Below are 19,202 nucleotides of genomic sequence, written 5' to 3' on the forward strand. Positions count from 1 at the left end.
CCATATTCCTTTGCAGAAAAACTGAATAATCCAGAATTTTAAGAGTAAACAAATGCTAGACAGTCTATTAGAAATAGATTGTCTTCAACTTAGTGTGATGGTGCTCACCTGTAATTCGTGTACTGGGGAGACTGAGACAAGAGGGTCACGGGTTCGAGGCCTGCCTCAGCAACTTAGCAAGACCCTGCTTCAAAAAAATTATATATATAATTACTAGGGATGGAATCAAGAAGCCTTCTACCTCCGAGCTACACTCCTAGACCTACTTTATATTTTTATTTGGAAACAGGGTCTCACTAAGGTGCCATGCCTCACTAAGTAGCTAAGGCTGGCTTCGAACCCACACGAACCTCCTGCCTCAGCCTCCCAAGTACTGGGATCACAAGCATGTGTCACCACGCCCAGCCATCAAAATTTTAAAAAGCTGAGCATGGTAGCACATACTTAGAATCCCAGTACTTGGGAGGCTAAGGCAGGTTTGAAGCCAGTCTCAGCAATTTAGCAAGGCTGTAAGCAATTTATATCCAAATAAAAACTGGGGGAGCCAGGTGTTGTGCCGCACGCTTGTGATCCCAGTACTTGGGAGGCTGAGGCAGGAGGTTTGTGTGGGTTCGAAGCCAGCCTTAGCTACTTAGTGAGGCCCTCTGCAACTTAGACCCTGTTTCAGAATAATAAAAATTAGTACTGGGAGTGTATCTCAGAAGTAGAATGCCCTTGGGTTTAATAGCCTCGTACTGCAAAAAAAAAAAAAAAAACAGGGATAGGGTTATAGCTCAGAGATAGAATACCTCTGGGTCAATCCCCAGTATCTAAAATAAAATTTCTCTCCTAGTAAGTTGGTTTTAATTTCAAGCCAAAAACAACCCCAAAGTTATCAGCATGTGTTCCGCTCACTGTGGGGCACGGAAAGGCCTCACGGAGCTCTTGTGTGCCTTGCAGGCGTGGGCATCGGCGTGGTGCACGCTGGGTACGAGCGACGCCTGGCCCACCACCTGGGGGCGCACAGCACGCCCTCCATCCTGGGAATCATAAACGGAAAGATCTCCTTCTTCCACAACGCAGTTGTCCGGGAGAACCTACGGCAGTTTGTAGAAAGTCTGCTTCCAGGAAACTTGGTGGAGAAAGTAAGTATCCGTGGAGGAGAGCGTGGCTGGGAGGGTTTGCAGGGACCTGGGACACCGACTGCCCAGGACTCTATCCGGGCACTCCTGGACCTGAATTTCATTTGGAACAGAACAAGCCACAGTGTCATCAATTGATCACTCAAACGAAATTCTTTTTTTTTTTTTTTTGGTGGTACTGGGGTTCCTGGAAACCCTTTTAACTTCAGGCTACACTCCCAGACCTATTTTATATTTTTTTTATTTGGAAACAGGGTCTCCTAAGCCAGCGCACAAGGCTGGCTTCGAACCCGCGCGATCCTCCTGTCTCCACCTCCCAAGCGCGGGGATTACAAGCGTGTGCCACCACGCCCAGCAAACTAAATTCTTTTAAGTGATGTCTGTAGGGAGCTGAAAATTGAAACACGCACTACAGAGGCTGAGAGAGTTCACTCACCACGTGGTTATCTTGGGACTTTTACCCTGCCGTGTGAAGCTGAGTGTAAAATGGCAGGGACTCTTATTTTTTCTTTCCTTTTCTGTTTTGGGGTTGGAGATTGAAAGCGACAGTACTTTACCTCTGAGCTACAGCCCCAGACCTAGTTTTTATGTTTTTATTTTAAACAGGAGAGTCTTGCTGCTTCTTGAGGCTGTCCTTCAACTGCCATCCTCCTGCCTCAGCCTCCCAAGTACCGGGATTAAAGGCGTGTGCCACAGTGCCCTGCTTGAAAGTGACTATTTTATAAACAATAGTAACAAAAAGCTCTTATTTTCTTGCTTGTTTATTTTGTAGGTCTGGAGAGTGAACCTGGGAGCATTCTACCTCTGAGCTACACCTAAGCCTTATTTCATTATTTTATTTTGAAACAGGGTCTCAATTGCAGAGGGCCTCACTTAAGTTGCTGAGGCTGACTGTAAACCTGCAATCCTCCAGTCTTAGCCCCCCAAGTACTGAGATTACAAAAATTAGGTCATGTGGTACAATAAAAGATTTCTCTCCCCTGGCGTGGTGGTACGTGCCTGTAATCCCAGTACTTGGGAGACTGAGGCAGGAGAATCACAGGTTCCAGGCTAAGTTCAGTCATTTATACTCTCAGAAACCTAGCGAGACAATGTTTTAAAACAAAAAAGCTGGGTGTAGTGGCACAAACTTGTAATCCCAGCATTTTGGGAGGCTGAGACAGGAGGATCATGGTTCAAGGACAGCCGCTGCTACTTGGTGAGGCCCTGTGCAAGTCAGTGAGACCCTGTTTCAAAATAAAGAATAGAAAATAGGGCAGGGGGTGTAGCTAGAGGGTAGAATGCCCCAGAATTCCATCCCCAGTGCCACAAAAAATGAAAGAATATTGAAAACTTAATAAAATTTTAAAAGTAAAAAAAAATTAAAGAATAAATAATAGGGCTAGAGGTGTAGTTCAGATGTAGAATGTCCTTGGGTTCATCCCCAGTTCTGCAGGAAAAAAAAAAAAAGAACTTTGGCTGTGGCCTGCAGGTGGAGCTGTTGCTGTCGTAGAAGTTTGAGCAGAGGAATGGAACAGATTTAACTTTACTATGAAAAATTTCTATGTAGAAATTTAATTCGTGCCGGGTGTGGTGGCGCACACTTGTAATCCCCACGCTTGGGAGGCTGAGACAGGAGGATCGCACGGGTTCAAAGCCAGCCTCAGCTACTTAGTGAGGCTCTCAGCAACTTAGTGAGACCCTGTTTCCAAATAAAATAGAAAATAGGTCTGGGAGTGTAGCCCAAAGGTAGAAAGCCCCTTGGGTTCCATCCCAAGAACCACACACACAAAAAAAAGCAATTTATGGGGTTTTGTTTTGTTTTGTTTTGTTTTGTTTTTTTGGTTCTCAGTAGGAATATTTTAAGACATAAGTGAGAAAAGGAACAAATTAGATGTTAATAAATGGAATTATATAATGTATAGACAGGATGGGTCACCAATTTATATATATGCTATTTATTTTATTTACTTACTTATTTTCAGTACTGGAGGTTGAACCTACCTCTGAGCAACACCCTAGCCCTATTTTTTATTCTCTATTTTGAAACCGGGTCTCACTAAGTTGCGGAGGGCCTCACTAAGTAGCTGAGGCTGGCCAGGAACCTGCAACCCTCCTGTCTCAGCCTCCCAAGTACTGGGATGACAAGTGTGAGCCACCACGCCTGCCTATGTAAGCCATTTATTTTTTTTTTAAATTGGTGCATCGTAATCATACATCACATTGGAATACAAGACTTGAGAGGATATACAAGCACACATCATCCAATTAGCCCTCATCCAGTCCCCATCCCATTGCCTCCCCCTCCCTCGATCCCATGCTTGTTTGGTGATTAACTTTGATACATATGTTCATGTACCTCCTGCTTTTTAAAGAGGCTCCATCCTCCCCTTTTCCATACCCTCTGATTGGTCACCTTAATTGATGCACTATAGGGCCCTTTCTATAGCTCATCCTCTTCCTGTTGCCCCTTTCCTCCTAGTTATTGCTGATTAGGGGAAGCATCTGGTTTTAATTTTCTGCGATATTTCTCTGTGCATGCCGCATTGAAAATACCAATCCCACTCTTGACGGCCCCAGTAGTGGCCTGGCTACCCGGTGGACTGATCCAGACCTCACTGGCTCAAGCAGCGGCCTTGCCTCATGTAAGGCCCCGATTCTGGTCTCGCTGGCCCCGACACTGGCCTAACCCCTCAGCTGGCTCCGATCCCGGCCTCGGAGGTTCCAGCACCGGCCTTCCTCACGGCAGGCTCTGATGCTAGCCGATGGCCCTGGCATCGGCCTAACCCCTCGGCAGGCTCTTGTCCAGACCTCTGAGACCCCGGCACTGGCCTTGCCTCATGGCATACTCCGATCCCGGCCTCACTGGCCCCAGCACCGGCCTAACCCCTCGGCAGGCTCCGATCCCAGCCTCGGAGGCCTCAATAACGGCCTTGCCTCACGGAAGGCTCCAATGCTGGCCGAAGGATGCCCCGCCAGCGCCTGCCCACCAGCCCAGGGTCGGGGCCAGAGGCCTGGACCTATGTAAGCCATTTAAAAAGAGCAAGTAAGCCGGGTGTGGTGGCACACGCTTGTAATCCCCACGCTTGGGAGGCAGAGACAGGAGGATCGTGCAGGTTCGAAGCCAGCCGCGTGTGCTGGCTTAGGAGACCCTGTTTCCAAATAAAAAATGTAAAAATAGGTCTGGGAGTGTAGCCCGGAGGTAGAAGGGCTTCCAGAAACCCCAGTACCACCAAAAATAAAAAATAAATAAAATTTTAAAAAATAAGAGCAAGTCAGCCAGGCGTGGTGGTGCATGACTATAATCCCAATACTTGGGACGCTGAGACAGGAGGATCGCAGGTTCCAGGACACCCTCAGCAAATAGTAAGATTCTCATCAACCTAGAAGACTGTTTCAAAATTTAAAAAATGTTTGGGAGTATAGCTCAGTAGTAAAATTCCCCTGAGTTCAATCCCCATACCGCATACACACAAAAAAAGAGCTGAAACAAATGAAAATAGGAAATCTCTGTCTCTATTTTTTAAGTTTCAGTGAAATGAAGACAAAGATTAGTTAATCTGAATTTTTATTTTGGTGCAAACAGTCTTTTATACACGTTTATACATGTTTAATTTGTTTATCTCCTGACTGCTAAGAATTAAATATTTGAAACTAACATTATGTTTTCAATTTCAGGTTACAAATAAAAACTATGTCAGATTCCTGTCTGGCTGGCAGCAAGAGAATAAACCTCACGTCCTTCTGTTTGACCAGGGCCCCATTGTGCCGCTGCTATACAAGGTACTTCATGCACTCACAGGTTGTTCTCAGATGTTGGTGGTAATCTCTGTTAGAACTGGTAACGTGTGGGCATGGTGGCGCACGCTTGTAATCCCCGCGCTTGGGAGGCGGAGACAGGAGGATCGCGCAGGTTCGAAGCCATCCTTGCTGGCTTAAGAGACTCTGTTTCCAAATAAAAATATAAGAATAGGTCTGGGAGTGTAGCCCGGAGGTAGAAGGGTTTCCAGGAACCCCAGTACCACCAAAAAAAAAAAAGAAGAACTGGTAGCGTGTTTGTATTTTATGTAAATATAAGTTGGATACCCGAATTTATTTGGTGGGGGGCTGCTAGGTTTTAACCCAGAGGCCTTCAAGCTGCGCCCCAACCCAATTTTATTTCTTATTCGGAAACAAGGTCTCACTAGGTTGATTAGAGTTTCGCTACTTGCTGAGGCTGTCCTCAAACCTGCGACCCTCCTGTCTTAGCCTCCCAAGTATAGGGATCACAGGGCAGGTCATCACTCCTGGCTGAGTGTCCCTAATTTAAGAGTCCAAAAGGGAAAACTTGGTGAGCACCAATGCAACACCACAAATGAAAAATTCCATGTCTGACCTCAGGTGATAAATCATAGTCCAAACCTGGGCACAGGCAGACATGGTAGCACACACGGATTGCAGGTTCCCGGCCAGGCTTAGCAACTTAGCGAGACTCAGTTTCTAAATAAAAACGGGCTGGGGCTGAGCGTGGTGGCACATGATTGTAATCCCAGCATTTGGGAGACTGAGACAGAAAGATCATGGTTCATGGACAGCCTCAGCTACTTAGTGTGAGGTCCTTCGCAACTCAGTGAGACTGTGTTTCAAAATAAAGAATAAAAAATAGGGCTGGGAGTGTCACTCGGTGGTAGAATGCCCCTGGGTTGTATCCCCAGTACCACACACACACAAAAAAAGAAAAAAAACGGGCTGGGAGCCGGGCATGGTGGCGCACACTTGGAATCCCAGCATTTGGGAGGCTGAGACAGGAGAATCACAGTTTGCGGCCAGCCTCAGCTACTTAGTGAGGCCCTCTGCAACTCAGTGAGACCCTGTTTCAAAATAATGAAAAATAGGGCTGGGGGTGTCGCTCGGAGGTAGAATGCCCTGGGTTCAATCCCTAGTACTGCCAAAAAAGATTTTTTTTTTTTTAATAAAAAGGGCTGGAGGTATAGCTTAGTGATCAAATGGCCTAGGTTCAATCCCTAGTAACACACACACACACACACACACACACACACACTCATGGTGTCTACCTTTGTTGTACAGTTTTTGAGCATGGAACACCACAGAGTTCCCAGAAGCACATAGGGATATAGACCGGCTAGCTGGCAGTAGAGGCTGGCATTCATCTCCACCCATTGATGTGAACAGGTCCCACCTGATTCGTTATTTAGGTTTCTTGTATCAGTTTCCTTTTCTTCTCCGTTTCTGCCCGCAGTTGACTGCTTTCGCGTACAGAGATTATTTGTCATTTGGATACGTGTATGTCGGTTTGCGAGGGGCGGAAGAGATGACGAGGCAATACAACATCAATGTCCACGCCCCCACCATCTTGATCTTTAAAGAGCACATCAACAAGCCTGCCGATGTGATCCAGGTACGTGAGAGTCACCGCGCTTCAACACCTATTTCTCGCCGGGCGTGGTGGCGCACGCTTGTAATCCCCGCCGTTGGGAGGCTGAGACAGGAGGATCGTGCAGGTTCGAAGCCAGCCTCAGCTGGTTTAAGAAACCCTGTTTCTAAATAAAGTATAAAATAGGTCTGGGAGGGTAGTCCGGAGGTAGAAGGCCCCTGGGTTCTATCCCCAGTACCACAAAAAACAAAACTGTTTCTCGCTAGGCGTGGTGGCGCACGCTTGTAATCCCCGCCCTTGGGAGGCTGAGACAGGAGGATCGTAGGTGTGAGAACATCCTTGGCAAATAGAGGGACTCTCAATAACCTAGCAAGACCTGTTTCAAATTGAAGATAAAATAGGGCTGGGGTGTAGCTCAGAGGAGGATGTTCCTGGGTTCAGTCTCTAGTGCCACCAAAAACAGCCCTACTGCTCATTTCATCACAGACCTTCATGTCAGTATTAGTTTTTCATTTCTTCCTGCCAGTGGACAGCATTTTTACTTTGCTCTAAAAAATATACATATATTCTTTGCTTTGCTATAAAAAATATATTTTACAGCCAGGCATGATGGCACATACCTATAATCCCAGTACTTGGGAGGATCACAGGTTCCAGGCCAGCCTCAGCAGCTTAGCAAGACCATGTCTCAATATAAATAAAGCTGGGGGTGTAGCACAGAGGGTGCATCCCCCGGATTCCATCCTCAGTACCATAATAAATAAATAAATAAATAAATAAATAAATAAATTACCTTGTACTAAGCCAGGCATGGTGGCCCAAGCTTGTAAACTCAGCATTCAGGAGGCTGAGACAGGATTGCGATGTGCAGCCAGCCTCAGCTACTTAGTGAGGCCCTCAAGCAACTCAGTGAGACCCTGTTTCAAAATAAAGAATAAAAAATAGGGCTGGGGCAGCCCGGAGGTAGAATGCCCCTGGGTTCCATCCCCAGTACCACACACACAAAAAAAAAATTGTATCAAACGTTTCTTGGTTTTCCTCCAGGCTCGAGGTCTGAAGAAACAGGTCATTGACGACTTCATCACCCAGAACAAGTACCTGCTGGCGGCCAGGCTCACCAGCCAGAAGCTGTTCCACGAGCTCTGCCCTGTGAAGCGGTCTCACCGACAGAGGAAGTAAGGGTTGGGCTCCCCTCTGCCTGTCATTGCGGCCGAGGGGCCAGGTGTGCGCTATGGGAGTGCAGTCAAACGTCCACCTGAAAGGCTGGCTAAGGGTGGGGAGTATAGCTCAGAGGTGGAGTGCCCCTGGGTTCAATCCCCAGGACCAAAAAAAAAGTGTTTAGAGTTATTTCATCTATAAAAGGTGTCAGGAAGCCAGGCGTGGTGGCGCACACCTGTAATCCCAGGACTGGGGAGGATAAAACGAGTGGAAGGCAAGTTTGCAGCCAGCCTCAGCAGTAGCAAGACTCAACAGCCTAGCAAGACTGTTTCCAAATAAGAAACATCCGGTGAGGGCATAGCTCAAAGATAGAATGCCTCTGGGTTTAATCCCCAGTGCCACACACACAGACAAAGTTATCTGGATATGAAAGGAAAACTAAATATTGTTGAAAATAATGAATTTCCCTATGTTTACAGATTTTCCCAATTCCCTTATAGTCTAAAAAGAAAGATTTTGATTAGATTTTTTTTTTTTTTTTTTTTTTTTTTTTTGGTGGTGGTACTGGGGTTCCTGGAAGCCCTTTATCCTCCGGGCTACACTCCCAGACCTATTTTTATTTTTGGAAACAGGGTCTCTTAAGCCAGCGCGGCTGGCTTTGAACCTGCGCGATCCTCCTGTCTCTGCCTCCCAAGCGCGGGGATTACAAGCGTGCGCCACCACGCCCAGCTTGATTGATTATATTTTTTAAAAAATATCCTAGCCAGGGGCCTCGGAGGCCGGGATCAGAGCCTGCTGAGGGGTTAGGCCGGTGCCGGAGCCAGCGGCCGGCATCGGAGCCTTCCGTTAGGCAAGGCCACTATTGAGGCCTCCGAGGCCGGGATCGGAACCTGCCAAGGGGTTAGGCCGGTGCTGGGGCCAACGAGGCTGGGATCGGAGCCTGCCGCGAGGCAAGGCCGGTGCCAGGGTCTCAGAGGCCAGGATCGGAGCCTGCCGAGGAGTTAGGCCGGTGCCAAGGCCAGCGGCCGGCATCAGAGCCTTCCGTGAAGCAAGGCCGCTACTGAGGCCTCCGAGGCCTGGATCGGAGCCTGCCGAGGGGTTAGGCCGATGCCGGGGCCATCAGCTAGCATAGGAGCCTGCTGTGAGGAAGGCCGGTGCTGGGGCCTCTGAGGCTGGGATCGGAGCCAGCTGAAGGGTTAGGCCAGTGTCGGGGCCAGCGAGACCAGAATCAAGGCCTCCCATGAGGCAAGGCTGCTGCTTGAGCCAGCGAGGTCTGGATTGGTCTACCGGGTAGCCAGGCTATAACTGGGACCGTCACGAGTGGGATCGGTATTTTCAATGCGGTATGCACAGAGAAATATCGCAGAAAATTAAAACCAGATGCTTCCCCTAATCAGCAATAACTAGGAGGAAAGGGGCAACAGGAAGAGGTCGAGCTATAGAAAGGGCCCTATAGTGAAGCAACTAAGGTGACCAATCAGAGGGTATGGAATAGGGGAGGATGGAGACTCTTTAAAAAGCAGGAGGTACATAAACAAATGTATCAAAGTTAATCACCAAACAAGCATGGGATCGAGGGAGGGAGGGAATGGGATGGGGACTAGATATAATTAAAATAAAAAATAATAAAAATAAAAAATAAAAATATCCTAGCCAGGCATGATGGCGCACGCTTGTAATCCCAGCATTCGAGAGGCTGAGACCAGAAGATTGCGGTTTGCGGACAGCCTCAGCTACTTAGTGAGACCCTGTTTCAAAATAAAGAATAAAAAATAGGGCAGGGAGTGTAGTCGGAGGTAGCATGCCCCTGGATTCTATCCCTAGACCCGCAAAAATAAATAAATAAGTAAAAGGATATCCTAAACTGGGTGTGGTGGTACATGTTTATAATCTCAGTATTTAGGAGGCTGAGACAGGAGGATCCCAGGTTCAAGGACAGCCTCAACAAGTAGTGAGACTCCCATCAACCTACCAAGACCCTGTTTCAAAATAAAAATAAAAGATAGGGCTGGGGATGTAGCTCAGGGGTAGAATGCCCCTGGGTTCAGTCTCCAGCAAAACAAAACAAAAACAGATCTTCAGTCAGGCATGGCAGTGCATGCTTATAATCCCAGTACTTGGAGGCTGAGACAGGAGAATTGCAGGTTTGAGGGCAGCCTCTGCTACTTAATGAGGGCCTGTTTTAAATAAAAAAATAAGTGAAGTTGGGAGTGTAGCTTGGATAAAGAACGCCCCCGGGTTCAATCCCCATTACCCCCAAAAAGAAGCAAAATGGATGTTCGTGCTTGTGGTTCTTTCTGCCTGGGACTCGGACCCCGTTCCCTCCCGTAGCTTACCACAGTCAGGTCGTCTCTATGACTTCCTTTAACCAAGCCATACAACAGACTCCCACCCGTGCTGGCCTTTCCGTATCTCTTTGCCCTCTTCTTCTTTGATGGCACGTGCCGTTACTGTTAGGATACGCCTACTTGTCTGTGCTGCCCTCTGGAACATTACTCCGCGGGCGTCTCTTACCTGGCATGTGGTTGCTCGGGGAGGGTTTGGGGAAACGCTGGATGAGTGAGGGGCTGAGTTTCCACGGGGCCTGGTAAAGGAGGCCCGTTCAGAACGAAGCTCGGAAGCCGCGCGGTCGGTGTCAGCACTTGGGAGGCTGAGACAGAGGATCACAGGGCCAAAGCCAGTCTCAGCAACTTAGCAAGGCTCTCAGCAACTTACTGAGATCCTGCTTCCAAATAAAAAATAAAATTGGCCTGGGAGTGTGGCTCAGAGGTAGAATGCCCTCGGGTTCAATCCCCAGCACCACACACACACACAAAAATCAGAATGAGGCTCACTGGCCTACGTTAGATCAGCCAGTCACCCTGGGTGGAAGAATTAGGACGGAAAGCTTCCAACAGGTCTGTCCACATCAAGGATGCAGTGACCGAGGCCTTAAAGGAAACTCGGGAGCACATCCCCAGTGCAGACCAGGAGCCGGTCGCCAGTGACTGGGAAGTCTCCTTTCCACACTATGCGCTCTGTAAGTCGGCGCCTCCTCCTCCTCCACTTCACCAGCCTTTGCAGGGAACTGGTCAGAGAGCCTTCTCCCTTGTTCTCTTGCAGGTACTGCGTGGTCTTGCTGACTCCCGAGGCCACCAAGCTGAGCCAGCCCTTCGAAGCTTTCCTGTCCTTCGCGCTGGCCAACTCGCAAGACACAGTGAGATTCGTGCACGTCCACAGCGGTCGGCAGCAGGAGTTCGCCAGCACGCTGCTGCCGGACAGCGAGGCCTTTCAAGGCAAAGCTGCGGTGAGGCCCCGCGCTACTACCCCCCTGCCTTCTGCTCCCTTCTTTCTCGGGAGTTGTTTTTTTGTTTTTTTTTTTGTTTTTTTTTTTGCAGGTCTGGGGATGGAACTTAGGTCATTTGACCTCCGAGCTACACCCCCTGCCCTATTTTTTTTTTTTTTTTTTTTACAGTTGCTGAAGATTTTTAAAAGTTTATTAGAAAGAAATACAGAAAATAGAAATACAGCTCCATACCAGACTGGCATGGAGGGGCGACTCAAAATGAATACACCCCCCTGCCCTATTTTTTATTCTTTATTCTGAAACCGGGTCTCACTGAATGGCAGAGGGCCTCACTAAGTAGCTGAGGTTGTCGGCGAACCGCGATCCTCCAGGTCTCAGCCTCCCAAATGCTGAGATTACAAGCGTGCGCCACCCCGCCCGGCTTTTCTTGGGAGTATTGAATGCAGATTCCAGAGTCCAGAACCATCTAGGGCTGGTTTTTTTGTTTGTTTTTTGTTTTTGTTTGTTTGTTTGTTTGTTTTGTGGCACTGGGGGTGGAACCCAGATGCTTTCTACCTCCGGGCTACACTCCCAGACCTATTTTATATTTTATTTGGAAACAGGGTCTCACTAAGTTGCTGAGAGCCTCACTAAGTGGCTGAGGCTGGCTTTGAACCTGCGTGATCCTCCTGTCTCAGCCTCCCAAACGCGGGGATTACAAGCGTGCGCCACCACGCCCGGCTCTAGGGCTGTTTTGAAAGGCGTGGTGGCGCACACTCCTGGTTAAGTGAGTGGTCCTTCTCACAGTTCCCCTCTGTGATGGGTCCGCTCTTACAGGATCCTGATGGCAGGTCAGACAGATCTTTAGTTTAGGCCACTGAAAATACTCTTGGAGATTTCTCCTCCTCCTGCTCTTCTTCACAGTGGGTCTTTCTTCCCTCTCGCTCCTCCTGAAGCAGGAAATTAATTCTCCTCGTCCTCTGGGTGGAGCTAGGGCACATGCCTAGCATGCCTGAGGGCCTGTTTTTGGGTTTTTTTTTTTTTTTTTTTTTTTTTTGGTGTGTGGTTTTTTTTGGGGGGGGGGTGTGGTTTTTTGTTTTTTTTGTTTTTTGGGGGTTTTTTTGGTGGTACTGGGGCTCCTGGAAACCCTTCTACCTCCTGGCTACACTCTTAAGACCCATTTTTATTCTTTTTTATTTTGAAACAGGGTCTCTTAAGCCAGCACGGCTGGCTTTGAACCTGCGCGATCTTCCTGTCCCCGCCTCCCAAGCGTGGAGATTACAAGCGTGTGCCACCTAATTTTTATTCTTTACTTTTGAAACTGGGTCTCACTAAGTTGCAGAGGGCCTCGCCAACTATCTGAGGCTATCTGTGAACCACGATCCTCCGGTCTCAAGCTTCCTGAATGCTGGGATTACAAGTGCCACCACGCCCAGCTTTATTCTTTATTTTTGAAATGGTCTCACTGAGTTGTAAAACACCTCACTAAGCAGCTGAGGCTGACCTCCTGTCTCAGCCTCCCAAATGCTGGGATTACTAGTGTGCGCCACCATGCCCAGCTTCTAATGGTTTTTCTTTTATCCCAGGTGTCTATCTTAGAAAGGCGCAACACAGCAGGAAGAGTGGTGTATAAAACCCTGGAAGACCCCTGGACCGGGAGTGAGAGTGATAAATTTGTCCTTTTGGGTTATCTGGACCAATTGCGGAAAGACCCGGCTCTTCTGTCTTCTGAGGCTGTGCTCCCAGACCTGACCGACGAACTCGCCCCTGTGAGCATGGTCCCCAGGAGGGTGGCGCTGGCGGCTTCAGGGGCTCCTGGGGCTGGTGACTGATTTCTGCGCAGAGCAGAGGTTCACAGCAGCCCTGCTGGGTGCGGGGTGCGGGGCCTCCCTCTGTCCACCTTGACCGCCATTCTCTCTCCGTAGGTCTTCCTCCTGCGGTGGCTCTACTCCGCCTCTGACTACCTCGCAGGCTGCTGGGATAGCATGTTTCACAGCAACTGGTAGGAAGGCTGCTGGGCGGGTTTCTTCTCTCTCTGAATAGCATCATCACTGTTTCCCTCGGGAAAGAAAGAGCACATCCTACTTTGACTTCAGGGTGCCCTTGAAATAATGACTGGACAAGCGTTTACACATTTCTGCTTGGGCATGATGGCTCAGACTTGGGATCCCAGTACTTGGGAGGCTGAGACAGGTGGATTTCAGGTTCAAAGCCAGCCTCAGCAACCTAGCGAGGCCTTCTGCAACTAAGTGAGGCCCTGTTTCAAAATAAAATAAGGCTGGAGGCATAGCTTAGAGATAGAATGCCCATGAGTTGAATCCCCAGTACCACACACAAAAAAAAATGTGTGTACATTTCCAACAACCGTTTCCTTCTTTTTTTTTTTAAGCTTTTTATTTTATTTGCTGATGATCCCCTTCCCACTGGCAGGGAAAGGATCACCCTGGCTGCCCTTTAGACAGAAGAGCTGGGACCGTGCCCTGCACGGGAGCACTCCAGCTCAGCACATGGCCAGCACACACGGAGCCCCCTGTGCAGGTGCACGGATGAATCAGTGGTTGACCAGAGGAGGGATGTCCAACTCCCGCCCCAGTGAGACCCACCTCGCTCATGCTTACGGCTCCTGGCCCACAGCACGGCACCTGAAAGACGACAGGCCCTTGATGGGCGTTCATGGGCAAACAAAGCGTTAGAACAGCAATCCTAGAGGGAATCTCAAAAAATCAACATTCCATCCCTGCTCCGCCCCTCTCGACCAAATCTGCATTATTCTGGCCAAAAATAAATAAACTCAAGGAGCTCGTTCCGCAGACTTTCTAGTTACATGTTTATAACTTAAATTCTTTATTATAAAGCAAGACAGGGTAGCTGGGCACGGTGACACACATTTGTAATCCCATTACTTGGGAGGCTGAGACAGGAGGATCGCAGGTTCATAGCCAACCTCAGCAACTTGTGAGGCCCTCTGCAACTTAGTGAGACCCTGTTTCAAAATAAGTAATAAAATAGGGCAGGGGGTGTAGCTCAGAGGTAGAATATCCCTAGGTTCAACCCCCAGTACCACAAAAATACAATAAAATAAAAATAAGTAAAGCCAGGCATGGTGACTTATTCCTGTAATCCCAGTCCTAGGGAGGCTGGGACAGGAAGATAGAGGTTCGAGGATAGCCTCAACAAGTAGTGAGGCTCTCATCAACTTGGTGAGACCCTGTTACAAAATAAAAATGAAAAAATAGAGCTGGTTGTGCAGCTCAGAGGCAGAGAGCGTCCAGGTTCTAGCAAGAACTAGCAAGAAGCCTAGGAAGACTCTCGGTTATTATTTGTGGACACAGTATCTCGCTCAGTTGCTGAGAGCCTCCCCAAGTTACAGAGGCTGGCTTTGAACCTGGGATCCTCCTGTCTCAACCTCCCAAGTACTTGGATTGCAAGTGTGCACCACCACGCCCGGCTAAGATTTTGTTTCAAAATAAAAAGGGAAGCTGGGCATAGTAGCGCCCACTTGTAATCCCAGCACTTGGGAGGCTGAGACAGGAAGATCACAGGTTCAAAGCCAGCCTCAGCAACTTAGCGAGGCCCTGTTTCCAAATAAATATCGAGCTGGGGGCAATCCCCAATACTACAAATTAATAAATAAATAGGGCTGAGGGTAATGTCAGACGTACGATGCCCGTATGGTACTCTGCAATCCACAGTACCACACACACAGAAAAGTGCAACATAGCCTACTGAGATACCAAGTCAGACTTCTTTTGGTACTGGGGATTGGACTCAGAAGATTTTTACCTTTGAACTACACCCTCAGCCCTTTTTTTTTTTTTTTTTTTTTAATTTGGAAACTTGGAAACAGAGTCTCAATAAATTGATGAGACAAGCCTCAAACCTGCAATCCTCTTTTCTCAGCCTCCGTAACAGGATTAGCAGCATGTGCCACCACACACAGCCCAGAATCAGGCTTTTAAAATAAGCACTCTGTAGCTGGGCGTGGTGGCGCACGCTTGTAATCCCAGCATTCGGGACCAAAGGATCGAGGTTCGCGGCCAGCCTCAGCTACTCAAGTGAGGCCCTCCGCAACTCAGTGAGACCCAGTTTCAAAATCAAAGAATAAAAAATAGGGCAGTGGGTGTAGCTTGGAGGTAGAATGCCCCTGGGTTCCATCAGAACCCGCAAAAAATAAATAAATAAATAAAATAAGCGCTCTCTGATTTAGGGCACTGAAGAAACTATCTCTGGTATGGCGTCAAAGCTCCCTGGCTGGGGGTTTGTTTCTTCCTAGCACCCCAGCACCCAACAGGAGCTGATGCAGCTGTGTGCTTGGTTTCAGGCGGGAAATGATGCCTCTCCTGTCCTTGCTCTTCTCGGCCCTGTTCATCCTCTTCGGCACCGTCATCGTGCAGGCCTTCAGGTGAGCCCCTCGGGCTGCCGTGGGGGCTCCCGACCCCCATACACATACTACTCCCTTTTCATAAGACACTTCTTTTCCTTCTCTAGTGACTCGAATGATGACCGAGAGTCCCACGCTCCGGATAAAGAGGAAGTGCCCGAGAAGGTCGGGAAGGCCGAGCCCAGCTTCCCCAAGGAGAGCAGCAGGTGTCCGACGCCCGGGTCCCCCGCCCAGGCTCGCGCCTGCGCACACGCAGCTGAGAGCGTCGGACGCGAGTCCGTGGTGGAGCTCGGCTGCACCTCCGCGTGGGTGTGAGGCGAGAATGCAGGTTGAGCTTCCCTGCCTCGGAAGCTCAAATCCCAACCGGGCCAGAACCTGAAATGCTTTGAGCGCCATCATGACACCACAGCAGAAAGTCACACACCTGAAATCAAGTGACAGACAATTTGTAGTCGAAACTCAGGCATGGTGGCGCACGCTTGTAATCCCAGTACTTGGGAGGGTGAGACGGGAGGATGACAGGTTCACAGCCACCTCGACGACTTTGCGAGGCCCTCTGCAACTCAGTGTGCCCCTGTTTCCGAGTAAGAAATAAAATCAGGCTGGAGGTTTAGCTCAGAGGTAGAATGCCTCGGGGCTCAATCCCCAGCGTCACAAAAACAAAAATCAACTCAGATACGCCAAAAATTCCATATGCAGTTAGCTTCAGGCTATGTGTACAGGGCGGATAGGAAATATAACTGAACTTTGTGTTCAGGCTTGGGTCCCGTCCCTAAGATATTCCAAATGAGAAGAAATCTGAAACACTTCTGGTCCCAAGCCTTTGGGATAATGTATACTCAGCCTGTATTGTGAAAGATTCCCGCTGACTGGTATTCGCTAAGACCTTGTAGGCATTCAGATACAGGACCTCCATTCCTTATACCCCGTGACTTTGGTTTCTCAGTCTCAGATCTCGTAATGAAGGCAGGAAACAAGTATATCAGGCTGGATACAGTGGCACACACCTAACCCCAACAACCTGGGAGGCTGAGGCAAGAGGACTGCGAGTTCAAGGCCAGCCTGGGCCGCTTAGACCCTCTCTCAAAAAAAAACAAAAAACAAGCTGAGCGTGGGTGGTACACACCTGTATAATCTCAGTACTTGGGAGGCTGAGACAAGAGGATCACAAGTTCAAGACCAGCCTCAGCAACTTAGACCCTGTTTCAAAATAAAGAATAAAACATGACTGGGGGTGTAGCTCAGAGGTAAAATGCCCTGCGGTCAGTCCCTAGTACTATAAAAATAAATAAATAAGGGCTGGGGTGTAGCCCAGTGGTCGAGTATTTGCCTAGCATGCACAAAGCCCTGGGTTCATCCTCCAGAACCACCAAGAATGCAGAGCACACCGGGGAGGGGTGGCGGAGCCAGAGCAGAGCGTGAGCCGTCTGCAGTCCATGATGGTGTCGAGGATGGTGTGACTAATTGTTGAGGGCACACGGCAGCAGTGAGGGGCCGGGGTTTCTGAGACGAAACAAAGCAGATTGCTAACCGCCTCCATCTTCTGGCCTCAGACAGCTCCTGTGGCAGCTGAAAAGCCGCAGCAGAGGAGCCGTGAGCTCAGGGGTCACGTACCGAGGGCAGGTCATGCCGTCCTGCCAGCGGGTCAGAATCAGCGTTTTCTTTTTCTTTTTATGGTGCTGGGAATTGAGCTCAGGGGTGTTCTACCTCCAGCTGCACTCCCAGCCCTATTCTATCTTTTGTTTTGAAAAGGTCTCTCTAGGTTACTGAGAGTCACCGTGTTGCTAAGGCTGTCCTTGAACCTGTGACCCCGTGTCTCGGCCTCTCACGGACTGGGATTCTAGGCTTTCCACCACACCTGCCTGCACTTGTTCCTTTTTAGGTCATAGCATTCCTCCTGCCCTGATAACATCTTCATTCCTCTGTGTTTCTCCACAGCAAGATTCCTAAAAAAGGTTTCGTGGAGGTGACTGAACTCACAGATGTCACGTACACCAGCAACTTGGTGCGCTTGAGGCCAGGCCACATGAACGTGGTACTCATCCTGTCCAATTCCACCAAGACCAGCCTGCTGCAGAAATTTGCTTTGGAGGTCTACACATTCACTGGGTAGGAGTGTGTGCGTGTGTGTGTCTGTGCACACACGTGTAAATAAGGAAGGGAGCGGGGAAAGGGGGACTGGAGGACCCCGCCCCTCCCCTCTGTGCCCACGTGGGGCTTTGCCCATGCAGCAAGGCCTCGGCCGTGTCCTTCCCCGCAGATACCCAAGCCGCCGTGGGGGCTTCCCCCCCCCCGACTTTCATATTCTATCTGTCTGAACAAAGTCTGAACACAGTGCCACTGCTCCCTGAGCCCTTTGAGAAAGCCTGCTCTCTGGCCCTTTGCATTTCCAGAGCTCTGCAGCAATGGGCCGGTTGGTAAACGGAGCCAGAGGCCTGGCGCCCTCAGAAAGTCTTTGTTCCAGCCGAGCGTGGTGGGCACGCTTGTCATCCCGCGCTTGGGAGGCGGAGACAGGAGGATTTAATTGGAGACCCTGTTTCCAAATAAAAAGTATAAAATAGGTCTGGGAGTGTAGTCCAGAGGTAGAAGGGTTTCCAGGAGCCCCAGTACCACCAAAAAATTAAAAAAAAAAAAGTTTTTGTTCTTCTCTGTTGAGCCCCATGTGACACAAGGCCTCTGTGAGCGTGTGTGTGTGTGTTGGGGCGGGGGGTGTTTGGCACCAGGGATTGAACCCAGGGGCTTTCTACCTCTGAACTGCATCCCCAGCCCTATTTTATTCTTTATTTTGAAACAAGTTCTCAATAAGTTACAGAGGGCCTCACTAACTAGCTAAGGCTGGGTGTGAACCTGTGATCTTCCTGTTTCAGGAAAAATAAAGCGTGTGTGTGTGTGTGTGTGTGTGTGTGTGTGTGTGTGTGTGTGTGCCGGGCGTGGTGGCACACGCTTTTAATCCCCCTACCTCCACCCCCCCTTGGGAGGCGGAGACAGGAGTATCGCGCTGGTTCGAAGCCAGCTGTGCTGGCTTAAGAGACCCTGTTTCCAAATAAAAATATAAAAATATAAAATAGGTCTAGGAGTGTAGCCCGGAGGTAGAAGGGCTTCCAGGAACCCCAGTGCCACAAAAAAAAATAAATAAATAAATAAATAAAATAAAAAAACTGTGTGTGAAATGCCCTGACCCCTCTTCCTGCCCTCCCGCAGGAGCAGCTCCCTACACTTCTCCTTCCTGAGCCTGGACAAGCACAGGGAGTGGCTCGAATACTTGCTCGAGTTTGCTCAAGACGCAGCCCCCATCCCAAACCAGTACGATAAGCACTTCATGGAGCGAGACTACACGGGCTACGTCCTAGCTCTGAACGGCCACAAGAAGTACTTCTGCCTCTTCAAGCCCCAAAAGACAGTGGACGAGGAGGCGGCCATGGGGGCCCCGGGTCTCGACCCCTCCCTCCCCCTGGGCGAGGCCCGGGGGAAGTCCGCCTGCGGCCCGGGACCCAAGCCCCTCAAAGGCAAGCTGAGCAGGCTGTCGTTGTGGATGGAGCGGCTGCTGGAGGGCTCCTTGCAGAGGTTCTACATCCCGTCATGGCCCGAGTTAGACTGAGGACTTCCACGAGAGCCGGGAACTTCGGGCTTTTAACACGCCCTGGGAACAGGCGTTCTCAGGACTCGGATGGTCACCATGAACAGAGTAGAGATTTTAGATTGCTCTTCTAGAACAATGGCTGGAAGAATCTTTCCTTCATCCTGTTCTCACCTGGGAGTGAAACACACTGCAGGTTTGAATTTCCCAGATCAGAACACTTCCCTTTGGGTTCGCTGCCCCGGTTTGAATGCCATACTGTTTTAAATGGGCTGCTCAGCCCCCCCTCGTCACCCTGCCACGGCCTCACACCGCCCCTCCTCTGTGCCCGGTACCAGAGAGAGCGG

At 49.4% G+C, this 19,202-nt stretch overlaps 1 protein-coding gene across 1 annotated transcript in view; it reads left to right on the top strand.

Moving 5' to 3' along the window:
• DNAJC16 (DnaJ heat shock protein family (Hsp40) member C16) overlaps positions 1-18,876 on the top strand; it is a gene marked incomplete at its 3' end in the record, with an annotated part of 44,083 nt that extends 25,207 nt beyond the window's left edge. The window contains exons 4-14 of the mRNA XM_080691140.1: positions 940-1,124; positions 4,779-4,883; positions 6,340-6,498; positions 7,519-7,649; positions 10,735-10,918; positions 12,484-12,666; positions 12,823-12,899; positions 15,219-15,299; positions 15,386-15,484; positions 17,217-17,387; positions 18,480-18,876. Coding sequence (XP_080547266.1) covers positions 940-1,124; positions 4,779-4,883; positions 6,340-6,498; positions 7,519-7,649; positions 10,735-10,918; positions 12,484-12,666; positions 12,823-12,899; positions 15,219-15,299; positions 15,386-15,484; positions 17,217-17,387; positions 18,480-18,876 — 1,772 coding nt within the window. The remainder of the gene's footprint in view (positions 1-939; positions 1,125-4,778; positions 4,884-6,339; positions 6,499-7,518; positions 7,650-10,734; positions 10,919-12,483; positions 12,667-12,822; positions 12,900-15,218; positions 15,300-15,385; positions 15,485-17,216; positions 17,388-18,479) is intronic.
• Positions 18,877-19,202: the final 326 nt, after the last annotated feature.

The sequence above is a fragment of the Muscardinus avellanarius genome (assembly GCF_963383645.1).
Source record: "Muscardinus avellanarius genome assembly, chromosome: 3".
Lineage (NCBI taxonomy): Eukaryota > Metazoa > Chordata > Mammalia > Rodentia > Gliridae > Muscardinus > Muscardinus avellanarius.